Source organism: Cucurbita pepo, chromosome 20 (genome assembly GCF_057944985.1).
Source record: "Cucurbita pepo subsp. pepo isolate OVF chromosome 20, ASM5794498v1, whole genome shotgun sequence".
NCBI lineage: Eukaryota > Viridiplantae > Streptophyta > Magnoliopsida > Cucurbitales > Cucurbitaceae > Cucurbita > Cucurbita pepo.
In genome coordinates this window covers 10925986-10953853 of record NC_141817.1, presented here as the reverse complement: position 1 = coordinate 10953853, position 27868 = coordinate 10925986, and the positions used below count along the sequence as shown (strand labels likewise).

Here is a 27868-nt window from a genome sequence, read left to right as displayed (position 1 = left end):
ATTACTAAGTCCAAATTTTATAATTAACAAATTAGACTTCAAACACAACTCAACAAATCCACAAATTCAAGCTTAACAATATGGTCAGGCTTAACCACCCGAACACAATGAACTAAACCATCAATGTTCAGATTCCTGAAGTTCAGAATAAATAAGAACTTGCTGCTGCACCTTTTTACCCTTTTTTTCAAAAAAAATTCAGAATCCGAGATAATTCTTGAACACCAGCATAAACATGCATCGACGAAGAACATAGAGCGGTAAGAACTCAAGGATAAGTTAGCCAAACCCAAAATATAACACGTTCGGGTGGCACCAGCAAGATCCAACAAAGGTAAGGCAATTCATTTTGTGGCAGAGTGCTCCACTCCGCCGCAGTCTCATGAACTGAACTTTGCAGCATCCCCTCTTGTTAGCTGATGAGTGAATGGAAATACACCGACTGATCGAAAAACTCGGCAGTAAACGAAAAATCCAAAGTTCTTGCTAGAAAATGAAACCTCCCCCTACAAAATCCAACCTTACATATAACATTCACAACAGAGCAGTGATGGCAATAATAGTAAATATGGCATGAGATAAGATGGTGCTTACAGAAGATGTCATTGCCACCCACAACCATACACTGTTTTACATTCTATCTTCTCTCCTCCGAGGGGCACAGGTGATGATTTCATCCACTCTAAGAATCATCTCAGCTGCCTCCGTTGCAGAAAGCAATATGGCTTGCTTGACTTTGAATGATTCTGAAATGCCAAGTTCTGCCATATCTCCAACCTGTCATATATGATAATCACAGTAAGGGTTAGAGAGAGAATTGTCGATAATATGAGACAAAATCAGAGGTAATGACGACAATCTATTGATAAATTTTCAGTAAGCCGCCATATTGTAATGGCCCAAACCCACAGCTAGCAGATATTGTCATTTTTGGGTTTCCCCACCCTTTTAAAGAATGTTTTGTTCTCCTCCCCAACCGATGTGAGATCTCACAATCCACTACCCTTCAGAACCCAGCGTTCTCGCTGACATTTGTTCCCTTCTCCAATCAATATGGGACCCTCCAACCCACTCTCCCCCTTCAGGGCCCAGTGTCCTTGCTGGCACACCGCCTCATGTCCACCCCTTTTGGGGCTTAGTCTCCTCATTGGCACATCGCCCGGTACCTGGCTCTGATACCATTTGTAACGGCACAAGCCCACCGCTAGTAGATATAGTCTTTTTTGGGCTTCCCCTCAAGGTTTTTTTAAAACGCGTCTGCTAGGGAGAGGTTTCCACACCCTTATAAAGAATGTTTCATTCTCCTCCCCAACCAATGTGAGATCTCAAAATTTGTGTTACCAACGATCAATAAAATAACAGAACAAGCGAGAGGAATAAGAAAATCATGAAGGACTGCATCTTCCTGAATACGATGTGTACTTACTGCAACAGTTACTTTATAGCAATTGATTTATTATTATTCCTAACTTTAATAATATCTTCCTGAAAACTTACTGATCCAGATATGACATCGATCCCTGCATTGCAATCTTCCTTGTGATGCTCAGCCCGGAGCTGTGCAACCAAGTCGGCACTATCCAACCCAGCATTATCAGCAATGATTGTTGGAATAGCCTGTAAAGCCCGTGAAAACGCTTCAATAGCATGCGATTTCTTCCCAGGGGTCTTCCTAGCTAACTCATCCACTTTCTTTGACATAATCATCTCGGGCCATCCGCCTCCAAGAAGGACCCTGCTGTCATTGACCGTCTGAGACAATACACACAAGGCATCGTGCAGAGACCTTTCAGCCTCATCAAGGACGTGATGGCTGGCAAAGAACAAAAACACGACATAGCACCATCAAAACATATAACATTGCAAATGAAACAGCTTCAAGACAAGAACGTAAATGTAAATATGACCACTAATAATCACCCTAAAATGAGAAATAAAATCTATCGGTTTTTTCAAAATACCTTGCACCCCTCAGCACAATTGTACAAGCCTGACCCATTCCCACACCTGAAAAATGGATCAGTTTGTCCTCGCCAATCATAATCTCCTCAATCAACTTGCAATATCCAAGTTTCACAGATTCGGGATTGTCAAAAGTTGAAGCAATTTCACCACCAGTTACTAAAGCCAGACGCTCTATGCCATCAAAATCAGCATGCTCAATGGCGAGTATTCCAGCATCTGCAAATAGTTCCTCTGGGAAATTGTAGATCAACTGCCTATTAACAAAGCAGTTGATTCCATGACCAATTATCTTCTTTACCTTCTCTCGCATTTTTTCCTTTTCAGCACCCTCGATCTCAGCAACTCTTGACATTGAATCAACACGAACTCGAGCACCATAAATCTTAACTTTGTCAGTGTCCATAGCAGTATTTGCCACTAAAATTTTGGCATTCTCTATGCGTTTCGGTTGGCCAATACCAATTTTCTTGTCAAGAATAAACCTGCTCAGAAAATACAATCTCGTATTTTAAACATCAATAACTTTCCAAAGAGGACAAAAAATATTTCTAAATGTAGCAAGTATGCTTGTATAACAAGAGCATTTTTTCAGAAAAAACATTCCTGAATTGTGTCGATTTAAAAAATTAGATTACTTAATGAAATAGTTTTCGAATGATCCTCCAGGTTTCTTAAGAATTTGTAACACAAGATGCAACAAATATGCATTAGCTTCAAACTTGTTATGATACAAAAAACAAAAACCTACCCTTCATCTAAAAAGGAATCCTTCAATGATCCTCCAGGTTTCTTGATAATTTGAATCGACTCTAAGTTTGTGCTCCCCTGCAATTTTAACAAGGTAAAAATCAAATAGAACACACATCCAAAGGTGTGGAATATTAGACACACCAACACAACATGGAGACAGATACACATTATTTAAAATGTCCTTCCCTCTCTCTCGGACACACACATAAACATAGAATTTATTACGATGAGGAACAGTACCCATCAAATAGCAGCAATAAACATCATGATATTTCAACTTGCAATCAAACTTGTTCATACATAATTTAACCCAAAGCCCAACATATAGATAAGAGTGAGCATTCACCTTTAGCCTCATTACAGCATCTACTGCCAATTGAGCAAAATGTTCTTTGTCTTGTGATAGAATTTTGGAACAAAGAGTAGTCATTGCGATCTTCATCAAGTCTGATTTAAATTTCTCTGAAAAAGGGCAACCACAACTTCCGATTACACAGTCTTAGTATCATAAAAGATCTGAAACTTATAGTCTCTGTGTAAAAAATTATATTTAACAGTCTCATGCAAGATAAGGAGAGGTTAAAATGATAGGAAGAAATGGGCATATTACCTAAATCTGCTTTATTATCCACCACTTTCCCTAGTAAAGCATTACGAGCACATTCTGCAGCCATTCTGTAACCTGAAAGTTTCAAATGAACCATGACAAGCTTTATCAACTTATACACATCAAAAAGGTAGAAAGTACCAGGAAAAAAAAAACAAAATAATCAATCTACTTTCCACAGAACGAAAAAGGGGAGAAAGAGAAAGGAGGTGATGTCCTGCATGCATACACACACACATAGAGACGAGACATAATCATTAGAGAGATATTCCATTAAGACAACATGATGCTGAGATTTTTGTACAATAGCATAACACGGGCATACAACACAATATTCAATCTTCAAAAGGGAAGGAGTTCCAAATTCAAACTTCATAAAATAGAAATAAAAATGTGGACGGCAAAACCACCCTACTTTTGCCATTAGGGTCGGGAATACCCTATTTCTGCAAGTCCCCAGGGAAGATTTAATTGGGATTGATCATGGAACAGAGAAAAACAGAAAGAGTGGGTCAACTCATGCAACGAGGAGAAGAAAAAAGGAGAACAATGGTCCAGGCTTTAAGCTTAATATTTATGTCTTTTCATGCATCCAAAACTAGAATTGCTATTGAAAGATAAAGGCACCAATTACCATCCTACCGGGATCCCTACCTATACTAGAAAAACAAAATAACATGTTATCACCTTGCAAAACACGGCCACGGCATACAACTCATACTTGAATGTCTATATAGTAATGTAAATATTAAAATAGTAAGAAACAAACCTTCTATAATTGTCATTGGGTGAATCTTTGAAGCAACCAACTTTTCTGCTTCCTTTAAAAGTTCTCCAGCCAAAACAACAACTGAGGTTGTGCCGTCACCCACTTCATCATCTTGAACTTTTGAAATATCTTAACCTTGTAGTTAAAGATTCTCCATTTAAAGCCATAAAAAGGGCACAACTTCGAGTAAAATAAATGAAGCATCCATAATAGAATTATACGACCTTGTGCAACTATAGTAGTGAAGAAATTTCTTCGAGTATAAACACGTTAAACACTAAAAAAAGGATACCGACAAGAACTTTGGCAGCCGGGTTATCGATATGGAGGGATTTTAAAATGGTGGCACCATCATTGGTGACAGTGACTTGCCGTCCTCTGCCAGTAGATTGGAGAATTTTATCCTGGAAGGTATTATATGCACAGTCATGGAATAGTCTAAAGATAAGAAATAAAGACCACAAATTGTCACGTTGATGTCAGTTTATATTTCTTCACCTGTAGGACTGAACGATTAGGGGTGGATTTATTTTGTGGTTTCTCAATCTCTACTCAAAGTAAAGGAGTGGAACTTACCATCCCCTTTGGTCCTAATGTTGTCTTAACCAAATCAGCAATCGCCATAGCGCCAATGAATGATGCCTATAAAAAATGATCAAAAGAAATTAAACATCAGAACGGGAAAAGGGTTTATAAAACAAAATTTGAAAAACTTACCATTCTAGCACGCTCTCCCTTCTCTTCGCTCGCTTCATCTTTCAGAAGTTTATCGACCTAAAAATTTCAAAATTCATGTAACCAGAAAAAAAACGATAACATACTCAATGAGAAATGAAAAGTAAGATCAAAATGTAGTCTCTAGGAAATAACTTACCGCCATGGAAATGATGAAAACTGAGACCTAGCTGTAGAATGAAGTACACTACTCAGTCAATTAAACGAAATCGAAATGGAATATATGCAGAGCCAATGAACAATGAGAAACAGATTTAAACAAAGACAACAAAACCCTAACCCTAAGGTCATTAAACCCTAAGATCTTACCGGATAAAATTGTTAGGAGAAAACTCAACAAACAACGAGTGATTTAAGTGTGGACCTCGACGAAAGAATACTTGCAGCAGAGATGGAGAAGATGAGTCGGGTGGGCCGGTGAAGATGCTTATGGTTCGCTACGGTGGCCTGGAAGGGAGAAAAATGGAGGACAGTGAAGAGGTGGGGGAAAGGTCACTGGACAGGACTAGGGCTTTTTATTGGCTTCTTTATTGTTTACTTACCTTGAGTAAGTGTGTATTTGAAATTATGATTTTGTAATATTTAAAATTGAAAAATATGTGTTGTAATATTAAAATTTAATTTTTATTTTTTACAAAATATAGTTAAAACATTTTAATTATATTAGAATCTCACGATTTTAAAACGCATGTACACACAAGTTTTCAAACCCTTGTAACGAATGCTAATGTTTTGTTCCTCTTTTCATCTGGTGTGGGATCTTACAAATCACCCCCTTGGAGGCAACACCCTCTCTAGCTTACCGCTCGGTGTCGGGCTTTGATACTATTTACCCAAGGAAACCGCTAATAGATATTGTCCGTTTTGGCTCGTTACGTATCACCGTTAACCTCACGATTTCTACACCTTTATAAAGAATGTTTTGTTCTCTTTTCCAATCTATGTGAGATCTCACATAAAGCGTGCTCAAGGAAATTCTATGCAAAGAGAATGAAAAGAGGAGTCGGGACAGTGAACCTACAATATAATTGAATAAGAAAGGTTTCCAAATTACTACTCATTTAAGAGATCATACCTTCCTAGTTAGTTGTGAATACTCAGTTTACAACAAATCCATTCTTTTGCTGCTTTTACCAATAATCCATACACGAGCAATGACCGTCTCGAAAATGATGGAATCGATATCGATCTTGCACTAATATATCTCGGTTGTAAACTCTAGATATGAGCTTGGCGACTTCATGACAGTCTCCACAAATCCGAAGATTTTTCACAACTCGAATTGGTTGAGATGGAGCCAAACTAATAAGCCCGAACGCAATGGCTAACTTCTCGCTGTGAAGGCTCAAGGCATGTTCCTTGACATCGTCCTCTTCGATCAGCTGGAGAAGATGGGATTTGTTTGGTTCGTACCCAACTGATTTTAGTTTCGCTGCAATCTCGTCCAGCTTCGAGTAGATGTCCCGGGATAACGGGTGGGAATTATCGCCAACTAGAAACTCGTGGACAATGCCGTTGACTTCTACCGAGCTACAACCTGGTTCCTTTTTCAGTTCAGAATCTCTCATTAGTTTCCTCAACTCAGAAACCTTATCCCATCTACCTGTTTTGGCATATACGTTTGATAAAAGTACAATAGCACCATGATTCCTAGGCTCCAACTTGAGCAATTGGTCACTAGCTAACTCTGCAAGCTCAACATTCATATGGAGGCTGCAGGCACCAAGCAAAGCACCCCAAACCGAGGCGCTTGGAGTTGTAGGCATTTCATTGATCAACTCCATAGCTTCTTCAAGAAACCCAGCACGACCGAGAATATCAACCATACAAGCGTAGTGTTTCGTTCCCGGCACAACCCCATAAACTGGCTCCATTTCATGGAAAAGTGCTCGTCCCTCGTCGACTAATCCAGCATGGCTGCAGGCACACAGTAGATTCGTAAATGTCACATCGTTTGGCTTCACCTTAGCTTCCTGCATTTTGAAGAACAGTTCGGTCGCCGCCTTCCCACGGCCGTGCATTCCCAAGCCAGCAATCATGGCACTCCAAACATACACATCTTTCTCCTCCACTGCATAGAACACCTCAAGAGCTTTCTCCAAAGCACCACATTTAGCATACATGTCTATAAGAGAAGTAATTAAATGACCGTTTAGATTTATCCCCTCCCTCTTTATGTACACATGAATCCACCCACCCAAATCAATTGCCCCCAGTTGAGCACAGGCTGACAGAGAACTGACCAAAGTGACTTCATCGGGCTTGGCAATCTTACTAAGCTGCAGCTCATTAAAAGTGGCCAAAGCCTCCTTAGGCTTACCATTTCGTTCATAAGCAGATATGAGAGCATTCCAAGCAGCAATTTCTTTCACAGGCATTTCATCAAACACCTTCCTAGCAGCATTGAAATCGCCCATTTTCGCATACCCATCAAGCATGGTAGTCCAAGAGAAGACATCTCTTTCAGGCATTTCGTCGAACAGCTTCTCTGCATCGCCAATGCTTCCACATTTAGTATACATGTCGAGCATGGCGTTACACAGAGTTAAATCCACACTAATTTCTTTCCTTTCAATGTACGAACAAACCCACCTCCCAAACTCCAAATCCAACTTCTTCGCACAAGCAGATAAAACACCCACCATTGTTACAGAGTTGGGCATCACATTCGCCCCCTCCATTTTCAAGAACAACTCCAATGCATCTTCTGGACAATTCCCCTGAGCAAAAGCCGAGATCATCGAATTCCAAGACACCACGTCTTTGCAAGAAATACCCTCAAACAATCGCTCAGCCATATTCAAATCCCCACACGCCCCATAGAATCGCACAAGCGAATTAAGAATATACTGATCCATACCAAGCGACAACTTAATCGCCATTCCATGAGCAGCTCTGCCGACCCGCGACGCTTTTAGCTCCGAAGCGGCCTTGATGACAAATGGGAAAGTGAAATTGTTGGGCAAATCGTCACATTCATCGAGCAAAGCCAGAAATATCACGAAACTTTGAAAAGGGTCGGGGCTGGAAGCGTAAGCTCGAATGAGGGTGTTCCAAGTGTAGAGATTTGGATGGGGAATTTGGTCGAACACATCACGGGCATACTCAAGAGTGGAGGAGGACTTAAGAGCAGAGGCTGCGATGAGCTTGCTGGCGGAGAAGGGGTCGAAGAAGAGGCCGGTACGAAGCATCTGAGCATGAACTTGCTTCAATTGCTTGCCACTTGAACATTGATCGATTGTCGAGAGAATTTGGTGGCTTCTGAAATGAAGATTGTTGTTTGCGATTGAGCGATTCGGGAGAGAAACCAGTGGAGCGCTTAGAGCTTCCATAGCCCATTAACGAAACCAATGAGCCGCTTTTTCTCTCTAGTCGTTTATAATTCTCCAGAAACATAGAACATTAATAAACAACCCGATAATGTATTATTTAATTTTAATAATAAAGTGTAGCAAGACATATTAGGTTTTTTTTTTTTTTTTTTTAATGCTCAAATTAATTAATTTTAATTAATAACACTACTTTTAATTATTAACAATAACATACCTATTTTTTTTTATTATATTGTTATATTAAAAAACTATATACTTATTACTACTTTTATCTCTACTTTTATTTTTATTTTATTTTATTATTATTAAATAGTTGTGAGTGTTCAACTTTTACTCTGCTCTTTCCAAGCTTCCAAGTTTATTTATGTTCATCTTATTGCTCTCTGTAAGCTTCTAATTTTATTTTTTCTTCATCTTATTATTTTTATTATATTGTGAGAAAATATTTGTGAGTACTCAACTTGTAAATCTACTCTTTTATAGAGTTGTAGTGTGTTATTTGAAAATTTCAATACTTATAACGATTTAATCTTGTATCGTGTAAATGATTGAATTTACTCTTTAACTCATAAAAAGAACGGTGTAGCGGTTGTACTCTGATCTAAGAAAAGTGTCAATAAATTTTTTTATTCAAATTATCAAATGACGTTTGTTGAGTGAAATATATCTTTAATTGAACCACTGTAAAACTACATTGTTATGTCTTCTAATTCTTTTCTATTTAATTTTGGAATGCATGTTATAAGTTTTTCATAATTTTATATGGTTTTTTAATGGAATTACTTAGTTGTATTAATTATTATTTAATATTATATATATATATATATATATATATATATATATATATATATATATTCACTCACATTTATTTTATAAGTTTAGTTCGGAAATTTATAGATTTGTATTATAATATTTTTTAGTATTTAATAAATTATTAAAATTTAAATTTTATATCAATAATTATTTGACATATTAAAAAAATTAAATTTAAATGTTATATTAAAGATATAATAAACAGAAAATTGGCATTTAATCTCACGTTAAATGGAGAAAGAACGATTCTCTAGGCATCATGGTATTCTCGGGATCCAAACAAATAAAAAAAAAATATATATATATAATAAATAATAAATAAGTGGGCCCTTAACTAAGCCCGCGAAACCACAGTCCCATATATATTCATGCAACGATCCCTTCTCCGTCATTGCATCTCCCATTAGGGTTTCCTTTTCCGGCGAAATCGTAAGAATCCTCTCTGAGAATCTCTCCCCCGTCTGCCGCCATGGTTGTCAAGCCCACCAGAGCTCAAAAGAAGACGCAGTACGACAAGAAACTCTGCCGCCTCCTGGAAGAGTACTCACATGTCCTCATCGTCGGCGCCGACAATGTTGGCTCCAATCAGCTTCAGAGTATTCGCAAGGGTCTTCGAGGCGATTCCATTATTCTCATGGGTAAGAACACTATGATGAAACGCTCCATCAGAATCCATTCTGAAAAGACTGGTAATTCCGCCGTCATGAACCTCCTCCCCCAACTTGTGGTACGGATTCCAATCTCCCTAACTCGATTTTGATTTTGATTTTGATTTTGTCTCTTGTTGATTTGAACGAGCTTTCTTCGATCGATGTTTAGGGAAACGTGGGTTTGATCTTCACTAAAGGCGATTTGAAGGAAGTGAAGGAAGAGGTCGCCAAGTACAAGGTATTGTGTTTGGATTTTATTTTATTTCATTTCCACTTTCTGCTCTGTGCTGTGATTTCCATGCCGGCTTTTAACCATACATTGCCTAATGCTAGATTTGTAGTTTCCTTAAAAGTTATGTGCCCTATTCTGAGCTTTTATTGTTCTCATAGAGAGTTATCGATATAAATAGAATGTATTGGTAATTAGTTCGCGATGGTAACTTTATAATGGTTCTTTTTATAGAACTGAATTGATCATTGAGAAATGCAGAAGACTAGGATGAAACTGTATAATAGTCTAATGAAATTGCATAGCCCATCCGTTCTGAAGGTCTAATGAAATTGCATATCAAATGTAATATGCCTTCAGTCCACGGTTCTGCTAAGTTTGGTTGTGTTGGAATGTTTGCAAGCAGTTTGTTCTATCAAATTTGTTCTTTAGAGCCCCAATGTGGCGGCAACCTTCAATTATTTCTCCGCGTAATTGCCATATTTGTACAAGTTTTATATATGGTATGCATTTATGGAAACAGGTGGGAGCCCCAGCCCGTGTTGGCCTTATTGCACCGATTGACGTGATTGTTCCTCCAGGAAACACTGGACTCGATCCTTCCCAGACATCTTTCTTTCAGGTTTCTTATGAACTAGTACCTCCAATTTTAAACCGTTCAATTTGGAAAAGGGTCTAAACATAAAAGTTGAATGATCTCAGGTGCTGAACATCCCAACAAAGATTAACAAAGGCACAGTGGAAATTATCACTCCTGTGGAGCTAATAAAAAAAGGGGACAAAGTCGGTTCATCCGAGGCTGCGCTCCTCTCTAAGCTTGGGATTAGACCCTTCTCTTACGGTCTAATTGTTGTCTCTGTCTATGACAATGGCTCTGTTTTCGACCCAGAGGTGCTTGATCTTACAGAGGAAGATCTTCTTGAGAAATTCCTTTCTGGGGTTTCCATGGTTGCCTCTTTGTCTCTCGCTGTGTCTTTCCCAACTCTTGCAGCTGCTCCCCACATGCTCATCAATGCATATAAGAATCTTCTCGCTGTTGCTGTCGCCACTGAATATTCATTCCCCCAGGCTGATGAAGTCAAAGAATTCTTGAAGGTTCGTAAGCCTTCAGCTTTCTTAAACTCCTCAATATATCAAATACCTAAATGCTTAGATATAGTTCTATTTAGATCAGTTTTGGTTTGATAAAGTTTTATTTTGATCTTTTAATTACCTTCTATATTAGACATTATACGTTCCTACTAACCTTTTCAAATGGCATATTTTTTTTAGTGGGATCCACTTACCTTAGGCATTTTAGCAGGATTCCTTTATTCATTAGATGCAGTAGAAATGAACTAGAAATAAAATGGTATATGACTTATTTGGTATGGTGGTGGAAAAATGGTAGGATCCAAGCAAGTTTGCAGCTGCAGCAGCTCCTGCTGCAGGCGACGAGTCTGGAGGCGCTTCAGCAGCTGCTGCCCCCGCTGAGGAAGAAAAGGCGGCAGAACCAGAGGAGGAGTCCGACGGGGATATGATCATGGGCCTGTTTGATTGAGTGCATTCACAATCGACGGACCCATGAACAGTTAAGAAAATTGTTTTAACCCATCTAGTTTTATGTTTTTTGATTTTATATGCTCGGAGACATTTTCAGTTGGTTTGTGAAATTTGTGGTGAGGATTTGGTGGTTTTTATTTGTTCATCTTGAGCTTGAACCACACATTTTGTCATGATTGGTTGTTGAGTGGTTGCTCCTTTTTAACGTTAGTACTTTACTTTATTTGCTCTACTCAACTTGTCCATTTTTAAAACGTGTTGTGCTCAACCCTGTCCAAGTCTTTACGACCACAAAAATAGTTTATGCAAGCTCTTATATATATATATAAAAATATATATACACACACATACATATACTAGGAAAAAATTCATTTGCCGAGAATTTGATCATGTGAATTTATTATATAAAACATTAAAAAATTTCTTACCGTGATACTGTTAAAAAATTCTTAGTGAAATTCTATTTTCTAGTGTCTTAGAAAATTCATCTTAAATTTTCTTGTGAAATTTTTGCCTTAAATTTCTTTTTTTTACGAGAATCTAATCCCATAAAATTTTATAGTGAATTCCTCGCCTTAAAAATTTCTTACAGAGAATCAGATCTCATTAATTTTCTAAACTCTCGCCTTTCAAATTTGTTATATAATTGATTTTATGAATTTTTGAATTAATTTGTTTTATAATTGATTTTATGAATTTTTGAATTAATTTGTTTTATAGGGAATATGATTTTCTAATGAAATTCTTCTCTAATCCCTACAAAAAAAAAAATAATAATAATAATAATAATGATAATAAAATAAATAAAAAATATTTGAAGCGGAAAAAGGAAAAAGGAAAGATGTAGTAGGTGTTGGTACAAGATGAAGGAAAGGAAATTCCTTTTTAAGAAAGTGAGTAAATATTGTTTTTCATTTTAAAAAGAAAAACATAATAATAATAATAATAATAATAATAATAATAAAAGATAAAAAGAAAAGAGGATTTATTGAAGCATGTGATGAATAATTGATATTGTCTATTTTTCCTTTTTGTTCCCCACTTCTTCCTCCTCCTCTCTACCTTCACCATTTCTTCATATAAATCACATTTTCCTTTTACCACATTCTTGTTTCCTTTTATTAGGAAATCACCGACACATCAATTTAAATACAACATAATTTCGACTCAATAATAATAATTTTCTTAATTACAATATTTCTAATTTCAACTCATTTCCCATATTATATCTCTAAATCTAGATTATTATTTTTTTAGTTTATTTATTTATTGATTAAATACAAATTTAATTCAAAGTTATTGATTTATTTTTTTAATTATAAATTTATATGCTTAGTTTTCATAATTTAATTTCTCATAATTCCATTATTTTAAAATTAATAAATAATATTAAAATCATTTATTAAATTATCTTCCTAGGTTCTACATTTGTCGGCTCTTACCATAAAAAAAGTGGGTTCGGTGAAAAAGCATGTAAAAAGTCAACCTCAATATTTAGCTATAATCATAATAATTAGATATGTCCATTTTACCCCTCATACCTCCCGAGCTGGGATCTTCATTTTCCCCGCCCACATCTTATTTATTTATTTTTAAATTTTAACTATAATATTTAAATTAAAAACTATGTTTGAAATTTTTTTAATGGTAAAATATTGTAAATAATGCTTCGTTCTCCTCTTTAACCGATGTGAGATCAAATATTTAAAAAAATAATAATAAACGGATCTTTTTTTTTTTAGGGACAATCTGGACATTTGGCCACCTAAAATGTCACATTCTTAGTGTACTTTGTCGTAGTTATTGAGATATAACGAAGCATTAAATCAAAACCCATTTCTTTAATTTCTTCTTTCTTCTTACCAAATATTCTTTACCATTTATTTGTCACTTTACATAAACTACTTGATTTAAAATATAACATATTTTATATTAAAATAAGTACGATCTTATCTAAAGTTATATCGTAGTTTCCTTACCTAACAACAAAAAATTAACGATCATAAAACACCGAAAAATATAATATATTTAATAAGTTAGGTAGAATTACGTCAATTGATAAATATATAATTTCTCGTATTAATTTATAAAAATATATATTTGATAAACCTTTCCAAATATTTAAATTTCTCAAAAAAATTTAATATTACATTGAGTATTTTTTTTAATTAAAAAAATGACATTTTCTAGATTTTTAAACAAATTAAATATATTTTTGAAGTTTTTTTTTTTTTTAAGAATAGGAAAGTATTAATAAAAAATTTCAAATTTAAAAACTATATTTTAAAATCATTTTAAAAATTAAAGTGTATTTTTTAAAAAATAAGGTATTAACGTATTTTTCTTGTTATATATATATATATATTATTAATTTAGCATATAGTTTGGACATGCAAAAATGTCAGAAAAAGAAACCAAATATTTATTTACATACTATTTTTGCCACCTGTTAAAATAAAAAACGCAGACAAGGCGAAAATTAAGCAAGAGAATATGAGCCGTTGATTTGCTTATATTTCAAATCAGTTGTCAGTGTCACAGAGACTGCTACGCTGACAGGAACCGCCTTGCCCAACTTGCTTCTTCTTGACTTCTTCCCCTCTTTAATTTTGCACCGTTAGTTTCTTTTTTCCCTCTTTTTTTAATTTTATTTTTTAAAAATATATTTTACGTTAATTAAATACATCTAAACAAACCAAATCTAATACTTCGATTTTGATTTTGATTTTGTTGGGGTTGATTTTGAGATTATTATTCATAAACATAATTAACTATTATAATCTTTATTTATGACGTGAATCAGGATTAAATCGAGATGTGAATGGAGCTTGACTTACCACAAAATCTCGAACCAGTGTAATACTTGGTTACCTACACTTTGAGGCTCGTGTTAGTGTTAGATTCCAAGTGCTATTATTGTGATGTCCCACCTTGGGTGGGAAGGAGAACAAATTACCATTCATAAGGGTGTGAAAACCTTCCCCTATAAGACGCGTTTTAAAGCCTTGAGGGGAGCCCGAAAGGGAAAGCTCAAAAAGGACAATATCTACTATAAGACGCGTTTTAAAGCCTTGAGGGGAGCCCGAAAGGGAAAGCTCAAAAAGGACAATATCTACTAGAGGTGGGCCTGGGTCGTTACATGTGTTTCGGGTAACCAACTAGGAATAACCACTTAGGATTGAAAGTGGCGTTGAGGTTGTGGTGGCAATAATCACCTGCAACCTGTGTTTGGTTGATTGCCTTATGACGATTCATATGTTGACCCCTGAAAATACTCATCCTGTGTTTTTTTTTTTTTTTTTTTAAATAATTTTTCAGGCGAAGCTGTGGCACGGAGGTGACGAGTAGGATCGAGTTCCTTACTGAGTATTTTTATACTCACCCTGTGTTTTTTTTTTTTTTTAAATAATTTTTCAGGCGAAGCTGTGTCACGGAGGTGACGAGTAGGATGCCAAAGTCAGTCGCCACGGAGGTGACGAGTAGGATGCCAAAGTCAGTCGCGGGGCCATTCAAGGAATTTTTTTTTGTGGGAGAGACGTTTCTGCATTTTTGTTATTAATTTAAACTATATTGTGGATGCCTAGTTTGTGGGAACTAGGTGGTCGCATCAAGACTTCCTTTTGATTTTAAATTTCTCCTTATTTTAAATGGCTTTTGGTGACATTTTGTTTTTTTTTTTTTTTTTAATTTTAAAGGGGTACCCTGACCGCTACTTATACGGTAAGTTGGGTCGTTGCACCAAGTGGTATTGAGCTGGTAAGTTGAATATACATAGCTCGAGAGGATTGCAAAGAGGAAGCGTGTCAGAATTTCTTGTTGTGTTCGTCAACACGGGTCATATTAATGATGAATTTTTCCCGAAAATAAATTGAAGGCTATTTTAAACATATTTTTCTATAATTTTTAATGAAAGATAACATTATATAGAATCAATCTATCTATATATATTATATATATATATATATATATATATATATTTGTTAGGATTAGATTTATAGTTCTCTAAAATAAATAAATCCCACTATTTGATTTTATAATTAATATCTAGTGGAAAAATAAAATAAATAAAAGTCAATTTTTTTTATTTATAAAAAAATAATTTAACAATAGAACTTAGAGTTATTGGACATGGCCAACACGCCCAAGAAAATATACCCCTTTTTTTAAATATAGACTACATTTTACATTTAAATGTGTCGCACATGTTGTATTTCGCGCTTTATTTATTGCAAGGGGACCCACTTTTCGTATTATTATTATTATTATTTTTTAAAAAGATTTTATTCTCAACTTCATTCCCTACCTGTAGACAATGCATAATCTCTCCATATATTATAACTTTTTCGTATAAAAAATTAAAATAACGTGTCCACTTTAGTCTGTTACATATCACCGTTAACAAATGGTTATCTGTTTTGGCATGTTACGTATCGTTGTTGGACTCACAATTTTATAACCGTCTGTTAGTCCACCGCTACCAAATTTTTGTTTGCTTTGACCCATTACGGATAGCCGTTAGCCTAAAGTTTTATAACTCATATGTTAGAGAGAGGTTTTCACACCCTCGTAACGAATGTTTTGTTCCCTTTTTCAAACGATGTGGAATCTCACTCTCCTAGAGCCCAACGTTTTCTGACTCTGATACTATTTGTAATAGCCCACAAGCCCACTACTAATAAATCTCACATTTCTTTACAGGAATGTGACACCCGAATAAATGAGAATCATATGCATGAACCGAGACCATAGACAATGATCATGAAAATATGATGGTACATTCTTAAAATATTTTTGGTATTTTTGGTATTATTAAATATATATATATATATATATATATATATATATATATATATATATATATATTTTTTTTTTTAATTAACAAAACAAATAATGGTGACATGAATGGTAGATTCATATTTATTATGGACATTTAAATTCATCAGAAAAATACAAACAGGGGAAATTAATTGAAGTTTATATTAAGAGTAAATAATATATTTGAAAATTTTGGTTTTTCTTCCTTAAAAATAATAATTACACGCCACGTCATTAATCGTTATTCACCCAGTTATGTAAAATAGAATTAAATATAATTTAAGCAAAGAATAAAAAAAGGAAATTAGTTGTATGGTAACTCTCTTATTAATGATATATATTAAAATAAGAGTGAAAATTAGATTTTTCTCTTAATTTTATAAAATTCCAAATCATGTAATTAGTATAAAAATATATTATTATTATTATTATTTATGGTTATCTTAGCTGTTATAATTTAATTTATAATTTTATAATTTTATAATTTTTTAGTTTAAACTCTTTCAAAATGTTTATTAAGGGTTGCCGTTAATTAGGCGGCGTTAGTTAGTCTACAAAAGGAGTCCATTTCTTTCTGCTACTGATAACGGTTAACGACGTCATTGGGACTGGACCCACAATTAAAGTATTAGTAGTTCATTATTAATTAACCCAACTCGTTTTATTACTCATTGTAAAGTGACCGTTTACCGCCTATTCCAGTTCCCACTTTATGTACGGCCTTGATATTTTAGAATTTGACGTTCTGAGATTTTAATTAATTGTTATTATTATTATTTTTTAATTTTCAACCGTCTAAATAATTACTGGCATATATAACGACGACTCCGATCCCGCGTTTCTTTGCTGATAAAGTGAAGCACGGAGCTTCTGGTTCTCTAAATCGCGTCCAGATTCTTTTTTTCTTTTTCTTTTTCTTTTTTTTTCTTCATTTCTTGTTTCTCTCTTAATTTGGAGAGATTTTGTTTTTGTTTAATCGGAACGTTTTCCGATGAACCGACAAATTCAAGTAAGTTTTGTATTTCTCAGAGGAATTTGATGAGAATGGATGAGTTTTCCGAGTTCTTGCGTTGGATCCAATTTTTCCATCGACTTTTGTGTGCTTTTAGTGATTCGATTTTCCTGGAAATTTGTTGAAATGATTGTTTTTCTGTCTTCCAATGAAGTTTCGTTTTGGATTCGTTTTGACTTACTGGTGTTTACTGCTTTTTGTTCGTTTGATTTGAATTTTCTTTCCTTTTTGCAGGTTTGAATGAATCGAAAGGGAGGAGGCCTTTTGGATTATCTTTTTAATCTGGATCTGAGTAGAAATTTTGCCGATTCGTGGAGGTGAAAATTCGCAGATATTTCAAGCTTTGATTCTCTTACGATTCTTCAAGTCTTTGCGGTTAAGCTTCAAATTTCGTCTTCTATCTGTTTCTGAATCCTCTGTTTGGCTTGTTTATCTCGCTGCCTTTTCTGGAAGATTATGGAGGCTACGACTTGTTTCCATTGGTCGCAGCCGTTTATTCCTCATTGTCCTTCTTCTCCGCAGACGCTAGCCTCCACTGTACTATCTCCGTCGTCCTCCAAACGCCGGAACTATGTCGACGGAGGATCTCTCGTCGGGCGGTGTGTTCAAAGGTTGGAGCAATCGAATCTGTTCGGTTCTTCATCGACGAAGCTCCATCGGTCGCGGTCTTGCGAGATTTCGAAGCCGAAGAGCCGCAGTATGAAGAGAACTTGCAGCGCGAGTTTGGATGCGTTCTCGGACGAGGAATTTTCCAAGAAGATTCAGGAACTAACGCTCAGATTCCAATGTTCAGCTGACGAGAATGAAACTGGCGGTAGCAATAGCGCCTCCTGTGCGGAGTCAGATTCAGTATTGGAATTTGTGGAGCCGTCGTGGCCGGAAACCGGTCACGAACGGCCGGATTGGCCGGGGCACGACGAGCTTTTCCCGGCGATGATTGAACGAAGGGCGAATAACTTCGATCTTCCGGTTTCGCTCAGAATGTTAAAGAAGAAGTTACAATGGCGAGAGGAAATCAGAGAATCGGCGGGATCTTCTCAATGCTCCGTCAAAAAGGCCTTCTCCTCCGTTGTATTCATGATTCGCGAACTTCATTGCTACACTCTGCGCCTGCGGGAGATTCTATACTTTGAAGATCTACAGAGCATTCTCGTTCGTGTCCAGAAAGAGACTCACGCTTCGTTCGTTTGGCTATTTCAGCAAGTTTTCTCTCAAACTCCAGCATTAATGGTCTCCATTATGATCCTTTTGGCCAATTTCACCGTCTACTCCATAGGGAACAACGAAGCTTTTGCGTATACTTCGCCGCCTCCAACCGCCATGGTTTCCGTCGTTGAATCACACGACCAACACCACTCCAAGTTCGATTCATCCACCATCAGTACATTCTCTGTGTCCTCATCCAGTGGAAAAACAACATCGATCGGCGGAAACAATGGCGGAGGAGGGAAAGTACGGCCGACCGCCGGCGGAGTCGACGATGACGGACAGTTCGATCAGTCCGATCAATACCGAACAATCCTCCCGGACAACGCCTCTCAGGTTTCTTCATTTGGAACGGCGAAGGAGGCAGAGTCGGTCTCGAACATTGAAGATGAGGAGGAGGCTAGTTTGTGGAATTCGGTAGTTGAAGAAGCTTCGAAGATGCGCCAATGGCGAGACGAAGTTCTGGATCGAGATGCGATGCGGAATCTGATGTCGCCGGTGAAGGCGAATACAGAAACGGATGATTACACAGAGTATTTAAGAACAGAGCTTCTTTATCAAACCAGTCTTCTTCAAGATCCTAACAATCCTCTCCTCCTTACGAACTACGCCCAGTTTCTGAACCTCGTCGCCCATGATTATGACAGGTCCAATTTCTCTTCCCCCTTCCCTTTGCGTTCTATTTTCCTTCAATCTAATTGCTTCTCCGGTCGAAACAAATCTGGTTAAATTTGTTCAAGCTTCTTTTCTATTTTTGGATTTAAAGAATTGTATTTGCCTTTCAACTACAGTTTTCATGTTGATTATGAAAGTATTTGATTTCTTGATCAAATTTTAAAAAATAAAAATTAATTTCAAGATAGTTTAGAATCGCGAGAGTTTAATCTGAATAAGAATCTTCAAAACGAAATTCCGAATCATCGTTTTCATGAAAAAAAAAAAAAAAAAAAAAAAAAAAAAAAAAAACTTCCCGATTGCAACATATGTGGCGGTGGTTCAAGTTCTAGATAACAAAAATCGCTCGCTCTTGCCACGATCTTTTTCTCCCGACTGCACGCGCTTCCCTTTACGAAATAAGAAACAAAAGAAAAATCAGAGATTCTCTGGGGGTCCACTTTACGAAATATATTTAGGATTCAATTTTGTGGGAATTGAAATTACATAAAACAATAAAGATTCAATGCAATACATTGTCGCTTATTGAATGATGTTTTTAATTTGCAGAGCCGAGGAGTACTTCAAGCGGGCGGTGGCGGTGGAGCCACCGGAGGCGGAAGCGTTCGACAAATACGCCGCTTTCTTGTGGCAGGTGAGGAACGACTTGTGGGCAGCCGAGGAGACTTTCTTGGAGGCCATGTCCGCCGATCCAGGCAACTCTTACTACGCTGCCAACTACGCCCATTTTCTATGGAACACCGGCGGTGACGACACGTGTTTCCCCCTCGACTCCCCAGAAGCCTGATGAGAATTCCTTCGCCTATCAGTCTCCGACGGCAACGGCGGCGGCGGTGGTGGACAACGGCCACGTTGTTATGGAAGGAATTAGTGGGATGGGCGGTGGATTTGGGCGGTCGGCATTGAAAGAGTAGAAATCTTGAGTTCTTTATTGGCTGGTAGCATGCATCTTCACGTGGCTATGGTATGTTACAATGTATATTTAATTTTTCGTTCTTGGTCTTTGTTAATACATAACCTTTTTTTTTTTCTTTTTTTTTTTTTTTGCTGATGGTAATAAAAAAAATGAAATAAAATTGTAGAGGAGATTTGAAATTTGATAGTCTATATGAAATCGATTATCCTTTCAAAGATTCAAAAGTGATTGAATTGAGAAAATGTTAAATATTTACAATTTTTTAGTGATATTTTTAGTACAATAATAAATTTGTGTTATTTAAATAAGAACCAAAATAACTTTTGTAAATTTAATAAGATCTGGACATGTATTAAAAAATGAAAAAGAATGCCCCAAAAATCTTATAACATGCATGAAATAAAAAAATTTGAATCTAAACTATTATTCTTTTTGCTTTTGATTAAAGCTTATTAGATACGGTATGTGACAAAATATTTACAAATTATGGATAATAAACTATATGAAATGATATTTTCTTTTAATAACTAAGGTAATATATATTTATAGGGACAATTAAATGATAAAGTAATTAGTGATATTTTCTAGAACAATCTCTTTATTAGTGGTAGAGATGAGGCCAAGCTTAGGTAATGAATGCACAATTCATGGAACACTTGGTTCATATTCTTTAAAACTACTTGTCATTTATATATGAATTTGAGCCAAGTGCTATGGTTTCTCTCTTCTCACTTTATTTGTCAATATCCAAACATTTCATTTGTTCATTACTTTGGTACAAAGAACCTTGGAGAACATATGAATACTCGGTTCGATTAGATTCTAAAATCGGTTCGGCTATGAGTACTCGGTTCGGCGCGGTCATTAATCTTTCAATTTTGTGTTTAAGAGATTACAATATTTTTATTTTAAAAAAAACATTAACCATTTTATTCGACAAAAAATCAACTTCACAGCTAATAAGGTTCAAAATGAAAACAGCAGTCATTTCAATAGTTGTAATATTAAAATAAATAAAAGTCTTAGAAATATAAACACATAACTCTATATTATTATCCATTTAGAATTTGTAACCATCCAAAGATAAATGAAACTTAGATTTTTAGAATTTGTAACCATCCAAAGATAAATGAAACTTAGATTTTTTTGTAATGTGACGTGAATTCCGATGTCCCGTAACAAAATTTTAACTACATTTTTTTTCACATATTCTTTAAAGTTCAAACAAAGTGGTTGTCCGAAGAACTGTTGCAGCTTCACTTTGTCTTCTCTTCTGAGTTAATAACACCGATAATTAAACAACGCTGTTCGGACCCCAATCCAACGGTGGCGATCTTATTTCGGTTGGCGGCCAAATCCGATGTACTGCAAACTTCTGCCATTTTTTGCCTCATTGGTCCTTCCATTTAAGTGAAGCTGAAGCTTGGTTTTAAGAGCATGGCACCCCACCAGATGTGGCTTTTAACAAATTGCTTTAAATGGGTATGCCTCGACATATGAATTCAATGCCTTTTGTCTCATTTCCGGTTTAAGACATGGTTACTTTGCTCCAGTGTCACATGCCTACCCGTTTCTGTCTTGGTTAGTCTCCGAATCTCATCCTACCGAGAGAGGTACTATTATGATAGGATTTTGTAACGTCCCATGGCCCAAACATTCTAAAGAGTGAAAACTATCCTACAAATCAACAAGAGTCTTTTCAGCGTATTTTGTGTCCAAATTAATCCAACTAAAACATCACTGTGTTCCTATAATTTAGCCACTAAAAGCCCTGCACCATGTTGATTATTGATTATAGGCGGTGAATTTCAATTTATATATATTAGTCTAATTATAAAAATCTACCGTCCAGATGGAAAAGAAAAAACAAAGAGTTTTATTTAACTCAAAAATGGGGCCGACATGGGCTTCCACTGTGGGCCAACCTGGGCTTCCACTGTGGACCGAAATAGGGTTGACTGTGGGCCGACCTGGGGTTCCACTGTGGGCCGACCTGGGGTTCCACAGTGGGCCGACATGGGCTTCCACAGTAGGCCGACTTAAGCTTCTACTGTGGGCCTAAATAGGCTCACTTTGGGCGACATGGGCTTCCACTAAGGCCGACCTGGGCTGACTGTGGGCGGACCTGGGCTTCCACTGTGGGCCGAATTGGGCTTCCACTGTGAGCCGAAATGGGCTGACTGTGGGCCGACCTGGGCTTCCACTGTGGGCGGACATGGGGTAAAAAGTACTCCATGCCAAATGTGCCCCTTTAGGGAAAGGAACCTCCTCAAACAACCCTCACGAGCCCAAAAAATCAACAAGACCCACTTCTAAAGATATACACTGATAAATAAGCCCATACACATTGATATTCACAAACACTAAATAACACACATGTACACACTTACACAAACAACCACTTACACACTCAAAACACACTACACTCACAAACACCAATAAACACACTCATATACAAAAACACTCTCCTTAGGTCAAAACACATAAAAACACACACAAAAACCCACTAGAACACACTCAAAAAGATACCTCATCATTATACATAACCAGAAAGGATACTATGTCTGGGCACCCTTATTACAACTCCCGACCTCTGAGACTTTGGTCCATCTCACCCGAGACAAAAATGGATCACTGCAAGTCGGCCACAATCCACTGTGTGCTATTTCCGCCGAGTTAGTGGTAGTGACCAAGCAAGATCCGTTAGCTGCAACTGACAGAATGCCTCGTATGGAATTTTTGTGAGTTTGCAGGAGAAAACGTCTCGAGATAATCGATGCCATAGGTTTGTGTGAAACCTTTCGCCACAAGACGAGCCCTCTCGATAGAGCCATCAACTTTGTGTTTCAGGGTATATGCCCACAGCCAACCGTACGTTTGTTTGCCTCTTGGTAAGGTGATCAGTTCCCAAGTGTCGTTCTTCTTTCTTTAGAGCCTCCATTTCCTCTATCATAGCTTGCTTCCACTGAGGATGATTGAGGGCTTCTTTCAGGAGGGTATCTTATCGCTGAGCTTGAAAGTCAGGAAGCTTGATAGGACACAAAGTTCTTAATAGGGGGTGATCAGTCAAATATCTCTTTGTCTTTCTTCAAGGCAATACAGATCAGAAAGAAGAAAAGAGGAAAAGAAAGATTCAGTATTAAAAGACAGACTGAAAGGCAATACAGATCAGAAAGAGGAAAAGAGTCAGGATTAAAAGACGGATCATCGATCAGATATCTCTTTTAACGAATTGCCTGATTGCGACAGCTTATCGCGACTTGTTACTAGACCAAGCATTCCCTCCCTAGAATAGAGCTTAAAGAGGGCTGAAGTTTAATTAAGGAAGAGCTTAATCAGTCCTGAACTCCAGAAGGGGATAGATTGAATACTGAATCTTTCACTACTGACTGGAAATTAGCCGAGATCATAGAATTCTTTACCGAGGATGTGACTATAGTCCAAAAATAGGAGAAGAAAAAAAGCACACGTTGGTAGGGGTCTTGGTTTATAGCAAGACCTGGGAGGAGTATCTGACGTAGAGACTGTTCTAGAAGCTCTGCGTGAGCACCAGCCTCAAGCCCATACGGAGTTGTGTTCAACCTTGGAGGATGGAGAATGCTGATTTGAATAGGGAGCCTGACAATCGGATCTATTCGGCTTTCGCAGGTAGGCAGCTTTCCCGCCCATCTTTCCAGGTGAATTTGGATGAAACTCATGCTAATTTAGAATATCGGAAGATTCCAGATAATAATGCTCAAATTGGAACTCTCAACAGCCCGGGAACCCCAATTACAGACGAATGCAAACAGAAAATGAGAAAAGAAAGATCGCAAGAAGTGTAGCTCCTGACATCACGGAAAAGACAAGGGGATAGCTTCAACGGCGAAATGAAAAAGGGGGAAGAAAAGGTAAGGTCACAAATAGAGTGAAACCAAGTCAGATTGAGAAAAGGCATAATGATAATAAATAGTAGGGTCGGCCCCGCCCTCCGAACCGGACGTGAAGGCTCATTGTGGGCGACATGGGCTTCCACTCTGGGCCGACATGGGCTGACTGTGGGCCCACATGGGTTTCCACTGTGGGCCTACATGGGCTTCTAGTGTGGGCCGACATGGGCTTCTAGTGTGGGCGACATGGGCTTCCACTCTGGGCCGACCTGGGCTTCCACTGTGGGCCTACATGGTCTTCCCATGTGGGCCGACTTGGGCTCACTGTGGGCGACATGGGCTTCCACTGTGGGCCGACCTGGGCTGACTGTGGATGGACCTGGGCTTCCACTGTGGGCCCACCTGGGTTTCCACCGTGGGCCTACATGGGCTTCAACTCTATTCTGGGCCGTATCCAGTTTCATGTAGCTGAAATTCTGCCCTATCAGCACCTTTGATATGGGACGCAACCGTACATTATGGGCTGGGCTTTAACTCAAATTTGGCCTTTAATTATGATGTGTTAATTGAAAATTAAAATGATAAATTAAGTATTTTACCTCTAAATTCTAGAAACATACAAAATCTAGCAATTTTAGTTTGATTTTTTTTACGTATAAACTTTCTTGTAGTGACAAACAACGGAATTCATTTAATTTCCAACCATTATAATTATATATGCTTCTTTCTAATTTTATTAAAATATATTTTTTTAAAAAATTAATTTAATTATCTTATAAATAATACCTAAAAAATCATTACGAAGAACTCTTACATCTAATATATAAAAAAAAAAAAAAAGATTTTCAATCTCGTCCTTGGTACGACCAATGGCATTCATAGGCTAGATTTTATTAAATCGAGTATCGTGATAGTTTAGACTATACCTAATTATTCGGACCGTGGGTAAAATAAAGACATATTTCATTTAATTTTTAATTTGTTTGTTAAAAAATTATATACATTCACTAAGCTAAAGAAGAGTATATTAGTGGGAGGGGCATTTAGGGGGCATATATAATTAATTTCCTTCATGTTCTCCAAAATTTTCTCCCTATATTAAATATATAATTAATATTTTCAATAACTTAAAACCCCCCATCATTTCCTCTTTTATTTTCCCTACTTTAATTTTCTCTGAGTAATTTCCTCAAATTTCATATTGATAGAAGGAAAACCCAAGATTACCCCTGCCAGTTCGCTGCAAAAAGTAAATCCACACAAGGACAAAACAGTCAATTCACTATAATTTGGCGCCAAATTCGTCTCCCATTCATAGCGGGAAGAAAAAAATGGTCATTTTTATAAAGCAAAATTAGGACAAATAATAGTAAAATTAAGTAATAATAATTAATGGGTTATGATTATAACCAGCCCACTAATCCCTCTCCCTTAACTCTTAATTTTTTGTTGGCCAAAAAAGAGGAAGCTCAGGAGTTACACTAACTATCAATCTCAGCCGTTGGATCATCCACAAGATCAACGGCTGTAAAGCTGCATGTCTCATGACAAAAACCCCTCCACTCTCTTCTCCATTGTCTCGCCATCTTCATTCCTTTCTCTCTCTCTCTCTCTCTCTCTCTCTCTCTCTCTCTCCCCATAAACATATTTCAGGCGAAACACAAAATCAGAGGACAGAGAAACATGCAGAGCAACGCGCCGCCGTCGGGTCCGCCACTAGCCGCCATAGATCGATTTCTCTACAGCCACAATGTGAACGGAAATTGCTTTGAGAATGGGTTGATGGGAGGAGGGTTGTCGCCGGAAAGTTGCGGCGGCGAGTGGTTTGAAATGGACGGGAGGCTGCCCGTGGAGGAAGCATTGCGATTAGAATTAGAATTAGAATTAGAAGAAATAGAAGAATTAGAAGAAGAAGAAGAATTGGAAGATTCAGAAATGTACGGATGGGGAAGAAGAAACGAAGGAAAGGCGATGATTACACCAAATCATGAAGGCAAAATTTGTTCCAAACTCAAGAAATCAAAGAACCCTTCTTCTGCAATTCTCATTAAAGGACAATGGACTGAAGAAGAAGACAGGTGATCTTCCTTACCATTTCTTTCTAGTATTACCTACATATTAATAATAATAAAAATATTATATATACATATATTGTAATTTATATGTATTAGAGGTAGGAATGGAACCAACCAGCTTTGGTCATATTAGTATTTTCATTAAAATTTCAATAATGTTCTCGAAATTTTAATGTTTTTGAAAGTTCGTAATGTTTTTTATTTTTATTTTTTTTAGTTTATATATTATAGATAGAGATCGAACAAACAAGCTTTGATCATATTAATATTTTCATTAAAATTTCGATAATGTTTATATATATATATATATAAGTTTATATGGTATTTTCAAATAGATTGGATTATTTTTATTAATTTATATATATATATATATATAGAGGAAATAATAATAGTTTTTTTTTTTTTTTTTTGGTAATGGGTTTGAGAAAATGAAGGAAATTGATAAGGCTGGTGAAGCAATATGGAGTGAGGAAATGGGCACAGATAGCTGAGAAATTGGAGGGCAGAGCTGGAAAACAATGCCGTGAGAGATGGCACAATCATTTGCGTCCTGATATTAAGGTTTTTTCCCTTTTTTTTTTTTTTTTTTTTTTTTTAAATTTATTTATTATTTTTTGTATTTAAATATTATATATATATATATATATATATATATATGTATATATATTTGTTCGTAATATTTTGTGAGATCCATAATTAATTTAGTCAAGAAAATCTTCACAAAATTAAATATCTTTTTGTGGTTTCAACATTTTCAAAGTTTTTCTTCTAACAATTTACCATTTATATATTGCACCACTTATTCATGCAATTTTTTTTTAATGAAATATTTAAAATTAAAATTTTAATTTAGACCTAATTTTTTCTTATGTAATTTTCTCGATAATATATATATATATATTTTTTGGGTCGAGATATTTTCTAAGAGTATAGAGTTAATCGGTCAGGGTTGTGTTTTTTGTGATCGTTTTAAAGTGTTTTGAACTATAATGGTGACAGTTACGTTGAATAATTTACTCGTTTTTTTAGAAAGAGAGTTGGAGTGAAGAGGAGGAGATGATACTCGTGGAAACTCATGCAAGGGTTGGTAATCGTTGGGCTGAGATAGCAAAAAGCATTCCCGGAAGAACAGAAAACGCCATAAAAAACCATTGGAATGCTACAAAAAGAAGGCAGAATTCAAGGAGAAAGAACAAACGCCCTAACTCCCAAAATGGCAAGCCTCACTCTTCTATTCTTCAAGATTACATTAAAACCAAATACAACCCCACCGCTGTCCCGGCCACCTCCACCGTCACGTCGGCTGTCTCGAACGACCCTTCGTCTCATTTCAACCATTTTTTCTCCGAGTCGTCGGATTCCACCTCTAACCTCTCTTCGGCAATCATCTCGTCGCCGATGTATGACGATGAGCTTCTCTTCATGCAAAACTTCTTCTCGAACTCCGGTGGCTTGTTGCCGTCTGTTGATGATGGTGCATCTATGGTCGTACGTAATCAATCTGTGGCGGAGTTCGGGTGTGTCGACTCGGAACCGAAAGCGGAGAAGGGGAAGATGGTCAATGGGAGCAACATGGTGAAGAGTAGTCACTTGTATTCCGATATGTATATGTCGTATCTTTTGAATGGGACGATGAACTCCGGCAGCGGCGATGGGGAGATTCAGAAGACGGTGGAGATGGCGGAGGTGCAAGTGGCGGCCGGAGAAGGGCAATGGGAGAATTCAGAAGAAGGGAAGAGAGAAATGGATTTGATGGAAATGATGTCTTTCCATTGTTATTCTTGAGTTGAATTGAGAGAAAATAAAGCTTTTCGTTTGAACTCTCCTCGTTCTTCAAGATTTGTGTTTTAAAATTTTACTTATTATTATTATTAATTACTATTATTTGATAATTCATTAAAATAAACG

At 36.6% G+C, this 27868-nt stretch overlaps 5 protein-coding genes across 9 annotated transcripts; 3 read left to right on the top strand and 2 right to left on the bottom strand.

The window, feature by feature from the left end:
- Positions 1 to 55: 55 nt before the first annotated feature.
- LOC111783082 (T-complex protein 1 subunit beta) lies at positions 56 to 5353 on the bottom strand. 4 transcript variants are annotated; one of them, XM_087120813.1, is made up of 13 exons: positions 5136 to 5351; positions 4966 to 4996; positions 4809 to 4865; positions 4668 to 4733; positions 4384 to 4495; positions 4092 to 4220; positions 3326 to 3397; positions 3062 to 3177; positions 2714 to 2790; positions 1962 to 2447; positions 1498 to 1813; positions 610 to 777; positions 56 to 506 (listed from the first exon to the last, which is right to left on the bottom strand). In XM_087120813.1, exons 2-12 carry the CDS (start codon positions 4969 to 4971, stop codon positions 631 to 633), a joined length of 1584 nt encoding a protein of 527 aa, XP_086976939.1. In that variant the 5' UTR covers positions 4972 to 4996; positions 5136 to 5351; the 3' UTR covers positions 56 to 506; positions 610 to 630. The 4 variants fall into 4 exon arrangements, with proteins under 4 accessions (XP_086976939.1, XP_023519729.1, XP_023519730.1 ...); XM_023663961.2 differs by having other exon boundaries at positions 595 to 777; positions 5136 to 5350; XM_023663962.2 differs by having other exon boundaries at positions 595 to 777; positions 5191 to 5350.
- Positions 5354 to 5833: 480 nt separating this feature from the next.
- On the bottom strand, positions 5834 to 8191 carry OTP81 (Tetratricopeptide repeat (TPR)-like superfamily protein). The gene has a single exon (XM_023663416.2). It carries the CDS (start codon positions 8156 to 8158, stop codon positions 5957 to 5959), a length of 2202 nt encoding a protein of 733 aa, XP_023519184.2. The 5' UTR covers positions 8159 to 8191; the 3' UTR covers positions 5834 to 5956.
- A 1159-nt stretch (positions 8192 to 9350) lies between these two features.
- On the top strand, positions 9351 to 11624 carry LOC111783364 (large ribosomal subunit protein uL10z). Its single transcript, XM_023664292.2, has 5 exons — positions 9351 to 9698; positions 9791 to 9859; positions 10374 to 10472; positions 10553 to 10945; positions 11241 to 11624. Exons 1-5 carry the CDS (start codon positions 9441 to 9443, stop codon positions 11388 to 11390), a joined length of 969 nt encoding a protein of 322 aa, XP_023520060.1. The 5' UTR covers positions 9351 to 9440; the 3' UTR covers positions 11391 to 11624.
- Positions 11625 to 17046: 5422 nt separating this feature from the next.
- On the top strand, positions 17047 to 20195 carry LOC111783056 (uncharacterized). Of its 2 annotated transcripts, XM_023663932.2 has the most exons (4): positions 17048 to 17216; positions 17454 to 17536; positions 17742 to 19072; positions 19650 to 20195. In XM_023663932.2, the coding sequence occupies exons 3-4, from the start codon at positions 17919 to 17921 to the stop codon at positions 19885 to 19887; spliced, it is 1392 nt and encodes a 463-aa protein (XP_023519700.2). In that variant the 5' UTR covers positions 17048 to 17216; positions 17454 to 17536; positions 17742 to 17918; the 3' UTR covers positions 19888 to 20195. The 2 variants fall into 2 exon arrangements, with proteins under 2 accessions (XP_023519699.2, XP_023519700.2); XM_023663931.2 differs by having other exon boundaries at positions 17047 to 17216; positions 17454 to 19072.
- Positions 20196 to 25508: 5313 nt separating this feature from the next.
- On the top strand, positions 25509 to 27775 carry LOC111783665 (transcription factor MYB64). The gene is made up of 3 exons (XM_023664581.2): positions 25509 to 25963; positions 26395 to 26521; positions 26990 to 27775. The coding sequence occupies exons 1-3, from the start codon at positions 25569 to 25571 to the stop codon at positions 27743 to 27745; spliced, it is 1278 nt and encodes a 425-aa protein (XP_023520349.2). The 5' UTR covers positions 25509 to 25568; the 3' UTR covers positions 27746 to 27775.
- The last annotated feature ends 93 nt before the right edge of the window (positions 27776 to 27868 follow it).

Excerpts from the sequence above, each read along its gene's own strand:
- LOC111783082 (XM_087120813.1), bottom strand. Across the intron at positions 4,496-4,667 it reads CATTAGGACCAAAGGGGATG|GATAAAATTCTCCAATCTAC; the intron begins GTAAGTTCCACT and ends AATACCTTCCAG. Across the intron at positions 1,814-1,961 it reads ATTGTGCTGAGGGGTGCAAG|CCATCACGTCCTTGATGAGG; the intron begins GTATTTTGAAAA and ends GTTCTTTGCCAG.
- OTP81 (XM_023663416.2), bottom strand. The coding sequence starts at position 8,158 with ATGGAAGCTCTAAGCGCTCCACTGGTTTCTCTCCCGAATCGCTCAATC.
- LOC111783364 (XM_023664292.2), top strand. The coding sequence starts at position 9,441 with ATGGTTGTCAAGCCCACCAGAGCTCAAAAGAAGACGCAGTACGACAAG. Across the intron at positions 9,699-9,790 it reads ACCTCCTCCCCCAACTTGTG|GGAAACGTGGGTTTGATCTT; the intron begins GTACGGATTCCA and ends ATCGATGTTTAG. Across the intron at positions 10,946-11,240 it reads AAGTCAAAGAATTCTTGAAG|GATCCAAGCAAGTTTGCAGC; the intron begins GTTCGTAAGCCT and ends GAAAAATGGTAG.
- LOC111783056 (XM_023663931.2), top strand. The coding sequence starts at position 17,676 with ATGGAGGCTACGACTTGTTTCCATTGGTCGCAGCCGTTTATTCCTCAT. Across the intron at positions 19,073-19,649 it reads GTCGCCCATGATTATGACAG|AGCCGAGGAGTACTTCAAGC; the intron begins GTCCAATTTCTC and ends TTTAATTTGCAG.
- LOC111783665 (XM_023664581.2), top strand. The coding sequence starts at position 25,569 with ATGCAGAGCAACGCGCCGCCGTCGGGTCCGCCACTAGCCGCCATAGAT. Across the intron at positions 25,964-26,394 it reads TGGACTGAAGAAGAAGACAG|GAAATTGATAAGGCTGGTGA; the intron begins GTGATCTTCCTT and ends GAGAAAATGAAG. Across the intron at positions 26,522-26,989 it reads ATTTGCGTCCTGATATTAAG|AAAGAGAGTTGGAGTGAAGA; the intron begins GTTTTTTCCCTT and ends TCGTTTTTTTAG.